This window comes from Engraulis encrasicolus, chromosome 21 (genome assembly GCF_034702125.1).
Source record: "Engraulis encrasicolus isolate BLACKSEA-1 chromosome 21, IST_EnEncr_1.0, whole genome shotgun sequence".
Lineage (NCBI taxonomy): Eukaryota > Metazoa > Chordata > Actinopteri > Clupeiformes > Engraulidae > Engraulis > Engraulis encrasicolus.
In genome coordinates, this window is record NC_085877.1 from 8360510 (window position 1) to 8376773 (window position 16264).

General features: G+C 43.0%; 1 protein-coding gene across 1 annotated transcript in view; it reads left to right on the top strand.

Annotated features, from left to right (window-relative positions):
• The window catches only part of card9 (caspase recruitment domain family, member 9), a 62085-nt gene that overhangs the window by 16632 nt on the left and 29189 nt on the right, over window positions 1-16264 (top strand). The window contains exons 4-12 of the mRNA XM_063187485.1: window positions 3575-3757; window positions 4333-4521; window positions 5608-5733; window positions 9257-9382; window positions 13196-13381; window positions 14936-14977; window positions 15585-15624; window positions 15771-15874; window positions 16059-16123. Coding sequence (XP_063043555.1) covers window positions 3575-3757; window positions 4333-4521; window positions 5608-5733; window positions 9257-9382; window positions 13196-13381; window positions 14936-14977; window positions 15585-15624; window positions 15771-15874; window positions 16059-16123 — 1061 coding nt within the window. The remainder of the gene's footprint in view (window positions 1-3574; window positions 3758-4332; window positions 4522-5607; window positions 5734-9256; window positions 9383-13195; window positions 13382-14935; window positions 14978-15584; window positions 15625-15770; window positions 15875-16058; window positions 16124-16264) is intronic.

Here is a 16264-nt window from a genome sequence, read left to right on the forward strand (position 1 = left end):
TCTCCTACGCCAGCAAGCACAGCGCTGCGCGACTTTCCCCAATTCCAACCAGTTCTATGCATGGCTTTTTAAACTGTCAATACATTTCACGTTGTAGGCTACTAATGTACAGCAGGCTGTGCAACAGTCTGTTATTTATCGGTGTAGCAATTTTAAGATGCCCAGTCTAGCTGCATTTTTGCATGCATATAACCTGAATCACAATATGCAGAAACTCTCCAGAAAATGTTTTTGTCGAATTGGGAACTTTACAAACTTATTTGACATCATAAGAGCTGACGACCCGTGCGTGGTCTATGCTTTGCAATGCATTTCAGCCTCGTCTTTCCAAGCGCTCATTTTTGGCAGACCGATATAGACAAAAAAAAGTGAAATAATACAAATTTGGTTTTAGAGATCAACCGCTTATAGTGTTCAAATTGGTTCGGACGAACCTGATAACTATAAGCGGATTACACTGTATAGCCATTCTCAAGCAGGTAACGGGTCATTCTCCTGGCTAGAACTGAGAAGATTTTCCCTTCCACGTTTAGTAGGGCGATGTTACGGAACTGGCTGATGTCCTTGGAGTTAATTTCCTTGGGGATGAAGACTGCTACCGCTCTTTGCCACTCAGATGGAATGATTTTCCTCTTCCAGGCAGTTTTCATTAGGTACCATAGCAGCTCTTGTACCTTGAGGCAGTTCTTATAGAGCTTGTAGGGGACTCCATTTGGGCTTGGTGCAGAAGAGGACCTCGCCTTCTCCACGACTTGCCTGACCTCGCTGAGCTTGGGAAGCATGATGTTAAACTCAGCTGTTGGCTGTGCACGCTGGGGTACATATCCTGGTGCTCCAAGGGGGACGCTCCTTTGCGGATCGCTGTACTGTTCTCTGACGTGCTTCTCCAACTGCTCCCTGGTGGTTTCAAGCTTGCCAGTCTTCTTCTCTTCCAGCAGCTGTCTGGCATGCTTGAAGGGATCCTTGAAGAAACTGGCTCGCTCTTTTTGCTTCTGCCTGTTGCGCTTCCGAATGCGTTCGGCTCTGTGAAGTCCAGCTAGTCTTTTCCTGACCTCCTCCCACAAGGCTTTGAGCCCGTCTTTCTCTGCTTGGGTTGCCTTTCTTCAGTCTTAGGGTGGTCCTCGCCAAACCTGTCCTTGCACGTCTGAAATATAATGTCCCCAATCAGATTAAGCTTAGTATCCGCCCCTCCACGCAGTGATCCCTCTAGGGTCTTGATCAGGTCAGCATCTAGTGCTCGCCATGCCTCTTGACTTTGGCCACTTAATCTTATTTCTTCTTGCTGGTTTCCTGGACTCTGCATTTGGCTCTGTTCGGTGTGAGGTGGTGAGGACTGGGTCTTCAGGCTCACGTGAGGGCACGTTCTCCACCAGGGACTTCTTCCTCTGTCGCTCTCATGCCTCCAGCAACGTTGGGTCCATTGGCACTGTGGTTTTTGTCCTGACTTTTGGTCCCTCTTGTCTCACCTGCTGTCGCAGTACAAGGTTGCTGTTGGCCTTTTTGGCCACACTTAGAGTAGAGTAGAGTAGAGTTTTAGAGTAGACTTTTATTGTCACTACATAAATATAGTGAGATCATGTTTAGTAGCAACCCACAAATGCCCACAAAATAAAAGATATATTATCAGTAAATAAATAATATATAGAAATCCATAAAAATCCATGTGCATCTCACAGTATCGATAGTCCTGAAGTATTGAGGGGGGGCAGGTGACGTATTGAGTTCAAAAGTCTAATGGCAGTAGGATAGAAACTGTCCTTCATTCTCGTAGTGCGGGCACGCAGAGTCCTAAAGCGCCTGCCAGATGGTAGCATGGTGAAGAGCCTGTGACCAGGGTGTGTGTGATCTTTAAGGATGTTTAATGTTTTACTTCGCTCTCCCCTGGTGGATCCAGACGCCTCTGAACTGGGTCACTTTCTCCCATCCACATTCACACCTCCGGACGGAGGATCTTCTCCTCGTTTCCTGGAGCTCTGGTATTCTCGAAATCCGTTTCCATTGCCGTCATCACCGTGTGGTCCGTCCTGTTGGGCCCATCTTCCATCCCACCCCTCGGAGGGCCCATGGGCTGTTGCTTCTTATGATTCTTCATAGTTGAGGTTGGGCTTCCCTCTAATGGGGGAGAAGTGGGTTGGGTAACTAGCCGCCCACGCCCGGTGCGGTCTTTCCCTGCTGTCATCCAGTCTCTCCTGGACGTCCTCCAGTCTTCCCTGGACTCCAACTGCCTATTCACAGTAGTCACTGGGTTTGCCAGAACTTCAGGATTGTACAGGTTGCTGGGCATTGCTGCCTGTCGCACCTCCTCCGGTGCCCATGAGTCAGCGAGAGAAAATAAGACTTGTGACACAAACATCTTTATTACAATGAACACTAATATGTCTAGTAATGTTGTAAATTATTAACCAGCACGATTCAGTCACCTGTGGAACAAGCAGACATAAAGCCTGATGGTTGTGACATCTGACGGAGGTGACAAAAACTCCTCTTCTACATGATATGCATAGTTTGTTCACATTAGCCATTTTGTTCCCCCCGTTTTTTAGATATCATACCTCTTCTCAAAAAGTATACATGTATATTAGTTAACAGTAATATAATATACTGTAATAATATTATACAAAAGTGACGGTGGTAACAAATGGTTGTGGAGACCAAACCAAAATGTAAGAGAAAATACAATTACAGGAGCTTCAGTGATGGTGAAGTTTACAATAGAGCTTAAGGTTTGAAAGGGAAGATGATCTTATAGATGTCTGAATGTATTGTCTTTAAAAAATATATCTGACCGTGGTGACAAATATGTGTGACATTTTGAGCAAACAGAAACTATTAGTAAATATTGTTTTAAACTCACTATTTGCACTTAAGTAGAACTTTTGACTTGGTGATATTATTCAATTCCATCAGAGAATATTTTTTACTTTTAGTCAGATGAAAGTATGATGTCTGTCCCCAGGAGAACAGTTTTTACAGAGTTGTGGGCAGGTTTGCAGCAATGAAAAATAATAAAATTACAATTAAACCTTTCAAACAACTGTATATTTGTGTAACAGACCCCTGGATTTATTTTGTTGCTCTTTTATAGGAGGGACATGTTTTGCCAAATTTTCCAGAATCACTGATGTAATAGAAAAGCCTGGAGTCATCTTTTTCTTAACTAAATTTCACATGTGGGCCATCTGTTAGCAGGTTTACCACTTCTTGTAGGTTAACTTAGCGAGGTTTATTACATAACTATGTTCTTGGAATACCTATCAGGATTAAGAATGATAAAAACAAAATCATGTGCATGTAAGACATTCTAATGTGGAGTCATCGACAGATCCAGGAGAAGGACCTGCAGCAGCAGTGTGTGCAGCGAGGCAAAAAATATCGTTCATGAATTCAGTTTACATGAGCACTTTGAAAGATTAGTCCAAAAACCTGATCTCAAATGGCTTACTTATGTGTATGTAAACATGTCCATGGACAGGTCCAAGAGAAGGAATGATAAAAAACAATAACATTTGCACAAACTGTAAATGAAACATCTAAAATGGTTTAGTGATGTACATGTCAACACATTTATCCTCAGGTACAGGAGAAGGAGCTACAAAAGCAACAGCAGCGTGTGCAGCGTCTGCGCGAGGAGAGGGACCGCGTTTGGGACGAGGCGCGACAGCTGAAGGATGAGAACTACAGCCTCATGCATGACCTCACCAGACTCAGCGAGGAGAAGAACTGCGCACTCATGGCAAACCGAGACCTGCAGCTCAGTGTAAGAGAGAATAACAATAATGAGAAATATAATATGATTTACAAAGACACATGACACTAATAACAACTAAATCGCATTTCCTCACAGAAAATGCTGGAGTATGCTTACCCGTTTTGCATTTGTTGCCCTTCATGCATGCCTTGCCCCTTCATGCATGCGTTTCCCTTCATGGACATGCTGCCCTTCATGGATACACAACATACAGTTAACCATCTAGATATGAGCTAACGTCCTGTTTGGCATCTACTATGTTGACCAAAACATATTTTCACCAACTTTACCCACCCAGTGGCCGATTTGCACCAAAGTCGGTAGGTACCCTCTGGGTGTACTGGAGATCATGTGTAAGAAATTTCGTTAAGATCCATCAAGGCGTTGCTGAGATATGAGCCAACTTCCTGTTCGGATGTGTTTGTCTTTGAATAATAAACTTTTAACGTAAACTACAACTTTAAAAAATATATATATTTCAAGTTAGTGAGCGTAGTGGAGTTGTCATATTTCTATTTTGATCAACTACTGTTCGTTCTAATTCTCAAATGAAAAACATAAAATTTGCAATGTCCCTCTTTCAGATTGAGAAGCTTAAACACAGCTTGATGAATGCTGAAAGTGACTCCAGGATCCACCGCAAGCGTACGATGACGCTTAAGAATGCAATGGAACAGAGGCCCAGCTCAGACACCATCTGGAAACTACAGAGGGAGAAAGATCTGCTCACAGCACGCATTCAAGAGCTAGAACACTCAAGAAAAGTTGAGCATGTTTCATATTGTTCACTGTTAATATACTATATTTATATGTTGACATTCTGTATGTGTATACATACAGTATATATCCTTATATAGGCCCTACTGTATGTGGATGCTAATGTATGTCTGTTTACATCTTCGTGTGCATACACAGTCAATTTTGGCAGATAACAAATCCAAGCAATCTCGATGAAAAAAATAATAATTCACAGATGATAGGATGTCTGATCAGTCATTTCCAATAAGATATAAAGCTAAAAAAAGCTTATGTCACTGTGCAACAAAACTCTTTATTCATAGTGTGTATGTAATTATAACAACAACAAGAAAGGATCAATGTGCTGCATGTCCCCCTCAGGAACAACTGAGACTTCATGTTTATAATGTGTTGTTTGTAAAGCTTGATGATGCTGTACTCAGTGAGGAGCAACCTGAACTCTGAAGTTACAATCCAGTGCCACATATTCCAAATGACCTGAGCGGATTTATCATGCATTCTGAGGCACAGATCTATGCGTAAACTGCGCGTGTGATCATTCCTGAGCGAAGTGTGGGATTTATGAACATACACTTGAACGTCGAAATGTGCTTTAATATACGCACATCTCAGACAATGCGTGCAAGTGGAAGAAACACGAAATTGCACATAATACAGACCACGAAGTATAGTTTCATTTGTGTTGCAATTGAGTGTGTCTGTATGTTATCTGGCAGTGTTAACATCATATGTGTTTAATTCTTATTTTGAAGCACTGTCCTCCTCCTCTTGTAAAAAACACTTCCAATTCTGCTGTGGAAAAGTTTCTTATCTCTGTGCTTCCCGCCAATACTTGATATGTGGCGCATCAATCTGAATTAATTCAAAGAGGGTGGTGCTTTCAAATTAACATGGCATTTAAAGGGATTGTAATACCACATAGACAGTAGTTACTTGGAGGCGTTTTGGGATGCAGCATAGAAGGGATTCTACCAGCTGACGATAAATAAGCCCCCACGTCATTTGGAATATGTGGCACTGGATTGTAGCTTCTGAATGCAGGTTGCCCATCACAAAGTCTGTACTGCTTGTCTCCATAGGAGGCGACTGCGTCTGGTGAGCAAGAGGTGAGTCGGCAGGAGATGGAGGATTACAAGCAGCACGCTCACACTCAGCACCAGGAGCTCCTGAACAACCTCTACACGCTACGGAAGGAGCTCCAGGACGCCGAGGAGCAGCGCACCAAGGTTTTGTATTGTAGCTAGTTAGGATTGAACTGCATTATACAGAGTTGCACACCCAGACACATGATAAAACCCTGACTTCTTTTCCATGACCTTCCCTCACCTAAAATCTGACTGAGCCTCTTCATTATTAGGAGTAACCAGTAGGCATAAGTCAAGTTAAGTGTACTTAATTTTCAAAAATCTATGTAACAAGGATGGCACAGAAGTTTCAGATTGCGTTTGACCAGTCTCCAATGTGCAGTTAAACTAAACATACAGCTCCAGGCCACTTTATTAGAATAGCATGAAATGTTTTATTTATTTCCATAATTCCATCAATAATGTTAAACTGCCATGGATTATAGATTCATGACCCAGTTTTGTAACTATTCCAATTATTCAATTGTTTATTTTTACATATTATGGGCCTCCAGCTCAAAAAACCCATGTATTGGGGAATTGACATCATTAGAATATTGTAATAAAATCACACATTTTCTTCAGCAAAATTCGGGTCACATCAAATCAGTTGAAATTTGGTACTTTCTACATAACTTGCAATGTTCAATACTTGGTTAGGACTCTCTCTGTCTTAATCACTTCCATGATGTGTTTAATATTGAAGTTAATGGCAGAAACAGTGCATGGGAAGCCCAGATATCCTCTATGCTTTGTTGTCAGCTGTTCTTGTTGGTTGACCTGGTGACCCACACTTCAATCTTCAGTATACCCTGTAGATTTCCATGCCACGTTTTGGCGCTAACTCACCGGTTTAATTCTCAATCACCAGAAATGAAACCCATTGACAATGCTTTTGTCACACTGAATCGAAGTCCGGTGTCATTGGCAATAAACCTTTTTGCCGCAGCAAAAAACCTCTGACCGTTGTAGCCCAACGTTTACGCAGCAAAGAGGGCTGGGATATAAGAAATAGCACCAGTGACTATTCTTACTCCCGTCGAGCCAGGCTCCAGCCGTGGTCACCCCTGCTAAGATGGATAGTCAGCAGAGAAGAACGAGAAGAACAGAGAAGTCCTCGTTTCAACCTTCAAACACAACGGATTATGCTCAAATTATGTTGGCAATGACTTCAGTAATTCAGCGCCCTTAACTATTACCACCATGGGCAAAGTTGTAGTCGGACTGTTTAACTGAACTACGGGAGAGATGTAATCAGTGTTGTCTCATAAAAGCGAAATGGACGAAGAGGATGTGCGCATGGGCGCTCTGCCTTATATACGCCCGCAAGGGTGGCGGGAATGGAGGCAGCCAGGTGGCCTCTGGCATGATTGAAATATGTATTTCGATGGAAATGTCCTGCGAGGACGCTAACCCGGCGTAGAGCGTAGTTTGAACGAAACTCTGCAAAAGAACCTGAAGTTTTATCTAATCTAATCTAATCTAATCTAATCTAAACTAAATTAGAAGCACTCAGAGAGCGCAGACCTCCGCCAAGGAAACTGTTAGATAGAACATTTGACTATGTAACACCCTAAGTCTTTCTGCGTTCTTTTTGTGGAGTCCCCACAATTCAATTTCTGGTCAATAGGGGCGTCTAGATATGTAGGCCAGCAAAAATGAAGAATCTTTTAAAAAGTCCTGGTTCTGGTTCGTGATCCAGATCACCACCAGAATTTAATAACTTGTTCCTCGGGTCATTACTAACAACTTCACAAAGTTTTGTCCAAATCCGTTGATAAGTTTTTGAGTTATGCTGCTGACAAACAAACAAACAAACAGACAGACAGACAAACAGACAGACAAACCAACGCGACTGAAAACATTACCTCCTTGCTGGAGGAAATTATATAAGGGATGAACTAAATGAAATGGAATTGGAATAATTATGTGAAGGGCAATAGCATGACGCTTAGGCCTACAGATTTTTGGCCAGGAACGCCAGCCTGTCAACATGTTCTGGTTTCAAGGACATCCAAAGACAGGAAACTTATATTGCCCCCTGTGTGATTATGTTTTAATCACAATTTTCATCTTTTAAACCGCAGCCTCCAAAATTGTTATTTTTAAAAATTGATTAATTAGTCCACGGGCCAGGTGAGATGTCGGTACCACTCACAGGGGCAAAGGTTGCTTATATATTTTTTAAAAGATACATGTCTGAAGTTAACATTTTGGTATGATAACACTTCTGGAAGTTCAGCCAAGTTAGGGTTAACAGCCGTTAAAGTAACACCCCCCCCCATCAAAATTAAAGGTTTTTAAGATGGGTGCCTGTCTTTTTACTGGCCCTTGTTTAAGACATATAGGGATGGTTCATTTTGTTATGTGTGGTATCGTTGCGAAGGGGAGACTCTGAGCTTTCATCCGACACCTTTCGAGAACATTTTGGTTAAAGGGGCATTCCACCGGTGGAGACATGAATATTGTATTGAAAGTGGGTCATATATATAGTAGAATAGTAGCATACATTTCTAATTTGCTGCCTTCTTGGCCGAGAAAATTCAGAAAATGACTTTTTAGTCACCCATAATGCACTGCAATGCAAATTGAAAACTAAGCTGCAGTGTGCTCCAGCTTCTCCTTTCCAGCTATGCCAGTGACTTACTGGCAGTGTTGCCAGATGAGGCTGATGATTTCCAGCCCAAAAAATGCTCAAAACCTGCCTGGAAGCAATAAATCCCGTCCAATTCTATAGATGTCTATGGGAAAGATTGGGCGAGTTTTCCTGCAAAATGCCATTTTTACCCGCAGACGGCCATCCCAAACAGCCCAATCTGGCAACACTGCTCACTGGAGCCTCAATAAGTGCATTCGATTTCGCATCAACGCATGCATGCGCATGAAGACAGCAATGCACCCTGGATCAAAATGCTGCATGACGGTTAGATTTCCTGTCAAACTTCGAAATTTCGTCGACGTTGCGTTGACGAGGTGACATGTCACATGGTGTCAAATTATCGCGGGATGAATGCGGCTGCAGTCAGATCTTGCAACCTCTGCAGTTGCTTATCCCCTTCAACGCTCGTCGGCGGACTGCCTCCGAGGTCACGCGCCCATGAACTGGTTGGTCAACAACTCACTCACGTGTGTATATGGGTCTTGTCTCACACCTCTACACAAGTTTGCGCAGGTCCCCACTTCAGCTCCTCCTCATTGCCTATCCCCCCACTCCTCACACGTGGTGTGTTAGTAGAGCAAACTGGTGCGAGCTCATCGTCTCGTTCATATTTGTGGCCGACTTTAGATGCGCTGATAACACCCACATCGTGACAACAAGTTCTCGCTGACGTGCCTTTCGCAACATCGACGCTCGCAACAAAGTCGTATGTATGAAAAGTCATTTTCTGCCTTTTCTCGGCCAAGAAGGCACCACATTAGAAATGTATGCTACTATTCTACTATATATGACCCACTTTCAATACAAATGTTCTCGAAAGGTGTCTGATGAAAGCTCAAAATTAACCATCCCTATATGTCTTAAACAAGGGCCAGTAGAAAGACAGGCACCCATCTTAAAAAACTCTATTTTTGATGGGGGGGTATTACTTTAATGTCGGTGTGTGACTTCCTGTTTCATCCGTAGCACCTTGAGGACCAGGACGTTCTGAAGCTCCAGTGCGAGATGCTCCAGAAAGACTCCAAGATGTACCAGGACCGCATGGAGGACATCTTGAATCAGATGGAGCAGGTCATGAAGGAAAGAAACAAGGCAAGCATTCGTGGTATTTCTTTATTGTGGTGCTTGCATTGCCTGACTCTCACCCGACCTGTGTAGGTTTTGCTCAGCTTCGTGATCTCCACTACTAGGTCTGGGAGTGCACATGTTTGCTTCACCTTCAGAAGGCATGACTATCGTTTGTCTGACTTTGCTACCAACAAATTCCTTCAAAAACATCTCCAAAGAGTCAATATAGTCTATAATCTGTCCTTTGACTCCTCAAAGCGAGCGGCCATAGACATTGAAACACACACACACACACACACACACACACACACACACACACACACACACACTGGTAGGGTTTTCAGGCCGATCAGAATGGAGCCGGGGCCGGTGCCCTGACCAGTTATGTTTGGCACTAAAGTGCTTACCTGCGAAGCGCCCGTGTTCATTCCGGGCTCTGAACTTTTTCCGCATGTGACTGTGTTACCCGGATGAACCAGCTGACAGCCACGTTGTTGTCAAGGTTTGCAGAAATAAAACAAGTATTTTGTGACTTTTCGGGTTGCGAACGGTAAAATCTGTGGTGTGAACACGACGGCCGGTTTGCGATTAGGTGCAAGAACGGACACCGGCACGGTTCTCAGTCGGCCTGAATGCGCCTACAGAGAAGTCTGGTGAGAACTAGGCTAGTGCTTGCATGCCTTCATACTGCACAGTGTGCATGGAAGAAACTTTCAAACAGATCCCGGGATGCACCAATACCAATTTTTTGAAATCCGATACAAGTGCGAGTACATTAATGTGTGTACTTGCCGATACCGAGTACCGATTCCTTTTACCACCAAAATACAATGAAAATAAATGCATGGCCTTGTTTTTTTCCACCTGTGAGATTTAAATGTTAGTAAATGTATGGCACTTTTTTCCATGCTGCTTTCAAGTCCACAGAACGTGACAAGATTTTGCATTGTTTTGTGTGATAGCAGTATCGTTCCTGGTATCGGCAAGTGCTTGACGAGTACGAGTACGAGTACGAGTATAACCATCAGTTTTCAAGTATTCCTTATGACTTGGGAAGGTACATTTCTTTTCATACGTGCATTGGTGGATCGTGTAACATATGAGTTCACCACATTTAATTACCAGCCATAGGCATCAAAGACATGTAGCTGTAATACCTACTCTGCTCCGAGGGGTGCCAAATGCTAAACAAATTAAATTGGAGGCAGGGACAGAGCTATGGGGGATGGGGAACTAGTAGAGCATCATCTTTATGCACAATGTTGTTGACATTTAGGCTATGTTTACACTGCAGATTGGATTTTTTGACCTACCCATTTAAATCTACTTTGCCAATAACCCAATTCCCATCATGCCTGTTTACATTTGACTGTGACAGAGAAATTAGAACACAGGGAGAAGGCTCAGTCTCATTGGTTCCCATTGTAGCCAGTTAGCTTTGCATGCATTCTGCAGTAACGAGCGTAGGCCAGTCCTTCATGTGAGAAAATGTATGGAATGGAAAGGGGAACCCATGCTAAATACATTGCTACTGCCATTTCCAGTCACAAATATTATCAACAAAACATTCCTGGTAAGCACGATGACTGTTGTTTAACAATAGGCTGTATTGACAAATCGTTCAGGTGTGTAGTTTTACAGCAGGTTTGAAGATTTCAACCTGTACTCGCTAGCATCGTGCTAATGTTTATGGGTTTGGCCCCATAAAAATTTAGCTTTGTGACCCAGTATATAATAATCTAGTGGCGCAAAATAATCGAAACGCTACTCAAATGGGGTCTTATTATTTCTAGCTTCGAACTTAATATTAGTATTTCAGGACAAAAAATTATAAAAAATCACAAAAATTATAATGGTAAAAAACTCCATTGACACCCATTCATTTTGCACTGTCCCGTGGTTAGGGTTAGCCAATTGTGGCTAATAGCAAGTTCCGTGAGTGAACAGCCCCTGACTGTGAGGAGGAGATCCCCCTTCTCACCGTTTCACTGATTTTAAAGGGGGAGGGGCACCCGAAATGTGAACCAACCCGAAGTAGATCCACATCCCGGGGACTCGTCCTGCCACTCGCGTAGGCCCAGAGCACCTGGCTGAAAAGAGAGGGAGCAAACCGACAAACACTGTGATTAGTACAATTCCACAATGTTACACGGGCATTCTAAAACACATGCACTTCCACTATGCTGAACAAATGCCACTTATCTTTCAACAGAGGGACTGTACTCTTGAGTAGATGGGTCTTCCAGGGGCAGGTGTGCAATGTGCTGGTCACTGATAGCGCATTCAGGCCGACTGAGAACCGTGCTGGAGCCCGTTCCCGCACCTAATCGCGAACCGACCGTCGTGTTCACGCCACAGATATTTGCGTTCGCGAACCGGAAAATTGGTTCGCAATGCGAACTGCAAAATACCAGGTTTTTCTCTGCGAACCGTGACGACAGCGTGGTCGTCAGCAGGTTCATCCGGGTAACACAGTCACGTGCGGAAAAAGTTCAGAGACCGGTATGAACACTGGCGGTTCGCAGACAAACACTTTAGTGCCGAACGTAACTGGTGTGAGCACCGACACCGGCTCCGTTCTGGTCTGCCTGAAAGCCATATGAGAGGAATATAGTCACAGACAATTTATTTGCCCTTTACCCAATTAAGCTACATGCAGCTACCAATGCAGCTAGGGATGCACGATGTATGGGCCATATGTATCGTATCGGCCGATATCGGCCGATATTCAACACATCGGACATCGGTCTGATGGGTAAAACTGGGCCGATGTTAACGCCGATGTTTTTTTTTAATATGTTACGGTTCTAAAAGAATGGACTTGACGATGACTTTCACTGTTTGTCTTCTATTTTGTCTCTATTTTTTATCTAATTATCACAAGGAGTTTTTGTGATTTTGTGTTTTTGGAAATAAGACGACATTCAAAAATTATGTTTGTTTGCATCATTGTCATCTCTTTTTTTTAAAAAAGAAAGAAAAACATCGGTATCGGTTAATATCGGTCATCGGCCAAAACCGCAATATCATAATCGGATATCGGTATCGGCCGAAATTTTTGACATCGTGCATCCCTAAATGCAGCCATGCAATCCCAAAGGAACATAAAGGAATGCCACTAAACAAAACAAACAAAAAATATAAACTTAACTAGGGCAAAACAGCGGCAGACAATCGGCCTACAGTTCGCATCGTACCCCGACCCTCGATGACACTCTGAGGGATATAGGGGAAAACAGGCAAACATTAGTACAGTGGCAGTATATTAAATAAAAGCTTTTACAAAATTACATACAACATACAGTGGAACATGAACACATACCTTACATCAGAGGACACCGGACACAATGGGCACGTAAATGATCCAAGCACCAGAGGATCTCTAACCACATCAGGGTAGACTACAGCCACAAATGGCTGGGGATAAGTCTCTGGACGCCACGGGGATCTCCAGCTAGCCTGTTAATCAATCGTATTTTAAGTACACAGTTCTACAGGATTGCATTTCTCTAAGCATAAACTGTTGGTAGTACATACCTTGCTCGGCAGCACAGAGCCCAACAGCAGCAAAACCTCAGCACAGAGGGACCTCCAGCTAGCCACCTCTCTCAGCTGTTTTTATAGAAACAATGGCCTAGGTGCCAATACCGATTGACCATTCACAGGCTAGCGGAGTCCCGTGACGTCATTTAACTACGGCAGATGACCAGGGACAATATTCATTGTACGTGGACAGTTCTACCCGTTACCTTCAGGTGCGCCCTGCTACAATATGGTCAAAAAATGCCTAATACCTATCTGCCTAATGATTCTGCACACCCTGTGCATTTTAAATAGGCCATGGCCACCAGAGAGGAGTACCACAAGGAGATAATGCAGAATCTCCAGGAGAAGGACGAGTATCGCAAGCAGATACGTGAACTGCGGGAGAAATGCGATGAGCTCCAGGTGCAGCTTCTCCGCACAGAAGGGGAGGTTCTATCCTTACAGACCCAGCAGCGACGACACCACAGCATCTATCAGGTTTGGCACCTAAACACTGCAGCCCTATCATGTCTCCAAAAACTGTTGGAGTATTTTAAGATGCCTGATGCTTACCTGACCTGTGCAGTTCCGCACAGATTCGTGAGCTCCACTACTAGGTCTCAGAGATCACGTGTTGGCTTCACCTTCAGAAGGCATAGCTTTATCTATCATTTATCTATCATTTGTCCAACAACCTCCTTCAAATGTTTTCTCTTAATTTCTATAGTCAATATAGTCTATAATCTCTCCTGTGACTCCTCAATGCAAGCCGCCATTGATATTGAGACAGTAAATGCTCCGGCAATTTTCTGGCTTGAGACATTCTCCGGATTCCAGACCTATGTGTGTAGTGTTTCAGCAATGGGGCACCTAAGTCACGCCCTTCTACTTCCGATCCATGGGGATGGAGCGCTCAAAATTTTGAATGCGAGTTAATGGAGCGAGTCAAGCTAAATCCTCATCCCGTTTGGCATGTGCTCCGGATTTCACATATGATGACAGTGAATTTGAAAGGTTTGGATTTGCGTCGTAAGACCACTCATTTCCGACACGCAAGAAACTTTATTTTTGCTTTTGTGCAAAACTGTGTTAGAGACTACATGTGCGCCTCGCATATCTGACGTGAACCGAGGCACAGCCAACCCTACCGCTGCACCGTCACTTAAGTAGCTGCACGTCGGACATGCGACGTATGTTGTGTAGTCCAAATAATTACATATTTTTGCACACACACAACTCAAAAAACGCTTGCCAAGTGAAGTCAACAAGCACACCATTGGTTGTTATTAATTCTGAGGCACAGCATATGTGTGATCGACGGGGAAATGCGAGGTGGGTCGGAAAATAGCTTTGATCAGTCCATTACAGCCCAGTCAAAAGTGTTTGCGTTGCCAGCCCCACAAGCCGCCCGGAAGGGGTGGAGACTTAGGTGCCCCATAAGCCACAAGAAGTCGTGGGTCAGCCAATCAGAATCGAGAATGATACTACACAATGTTGGATAACTATGATTTGGAGGAAATAGACAATGCCTACTATCAGATAATGGGCACTTTAAAAAGGTTGCAGACTTCCACTGCATGCACCATCACGGACGAGCCAATTGTTTAGAACCCATAGATATGAACACTAGATGCCACGATGACTTTTGCATTGGAATGAATGGCTGAAGTCCAATCGTCATCATGTTTAGTTGGTATAATGCTGCCATTAATTCGCTGACAAGGCGATGCGCACATTACATGCACACATCCTGTAGGTGGCTTTAACACAACATCTGTGAAAAACACTGTAACTGCCCCAAGACAGTACATTCCAGGCTAAATACAGCATGTAATGTTCATATCTGTGTTTAGAACCAGACAGAGAATGATTTGCGGGATGTTTCACTCTGTTACTGCCTTAGATGTGAAATGGTACAGCATGTCGACTAGACAAACCATTATTATATATAGGGCCTTTAATTTATGAATCCCCAGTAAGGGTTGCTGATTAACACCACACCTAAAGAAGAGATAAGCATTTGCATCTCAAATAACAAACTGGTTTCCCTAGGCATCAGACGTTGACGACAGTTCCCTGGCAAGTTCCTTTGAGGTATCAGTACTTGTCACTCATTCTCTTGGTTTCAGATAATAATGTCATAATATGTCCATGAAGACAACGAGAGTGGGTCTAATAAGGAGCGACACTCAGGTCTTTTATGGGAAATAGTAAATAGAGGGCGTTTTGAGTCAGTTTTGAGTCAAATCCGCCATTCTGGAATCACGTACGCCACTGTGTTATGACCCGTAGCCATAGCTACGTTCTTTGGCCATAGGAAAGACCACGGATCTAATGCTAAAGTTAGCACAATATGGCTAGCTACTTTGGCAACTTCAGCCTTATAGATAATCAAGTTCTGCACTGATTATGTTGAAAAAAACACATGAGATGGTATAAGCATTCATAACTGAAGAATTTCCGATAGTTATATCGATGTAGTTTTACCGTATTATGTAGAAATCCTGTACACATTCCCGATGCATTCCAATGTAATTTGTCCGATATTCATTCCAGAATGGCGGCTGCGGCCGAAAATCATGGGGCAGAGTATTACAATGGGGCGTTGTATTGAGTGTTGCTTCTTGTTAGCTCCACCTTCTTTGATGAAGAGCAAGTAAAAAATCTGTTACTTTGTTTTGTTTTTACATTTCATATATAGTTCAAAAGCCAAACCAGTGAGGAGGAGGGTTTTATTAAAGGTCTGTCATTCAACCCTTAAGCTTCATTTAAATGCAAATACTGAAGAAATATGACAGCATGTATAACTGTTTGTATATTATTCAGTACAATATTTTAATATTACATTGTATTATATTCATGTTTTTATATAATATTTTAATTGCAGCCAAAAAAGATTTGCATAGTGGAGTGTCAAGGGACCATTGTCCTTATGTTGCTGCTCCAGCTGATCAGGGTTTTCCGCAAGATGCCAAAGCAGATGGAGAGACAGTGAGATGTGATTTAACTATATCTTATTTAATTACATGCTTCATTCATCTTTATCATCAATACCATGAAACAGAATGCATCTGTAAACATTGCAAAGATGTATCTGTTCACCTTGTTCATCAACATTGCTCAGCTATTGTATACTGCACATTTTAATTTCCCCATTATGTGTTCTGTATTACAGAAGAACACTGTAAAAGAAGATGAACTCCCTATCTGTAGACCAAGGGCTAATTTTTACTACAGAAGGTAACTACCAAGAAACATAAACACACATAGGGCTGCTGACTGCTTTGGCCAGGCCCTGGACAAAGTAATCTGAGAAGCCACCCCCTCCATACATATAATGTACTTGGGACCCAATTCTTGACCCCTTTCTCCATGGGGCTG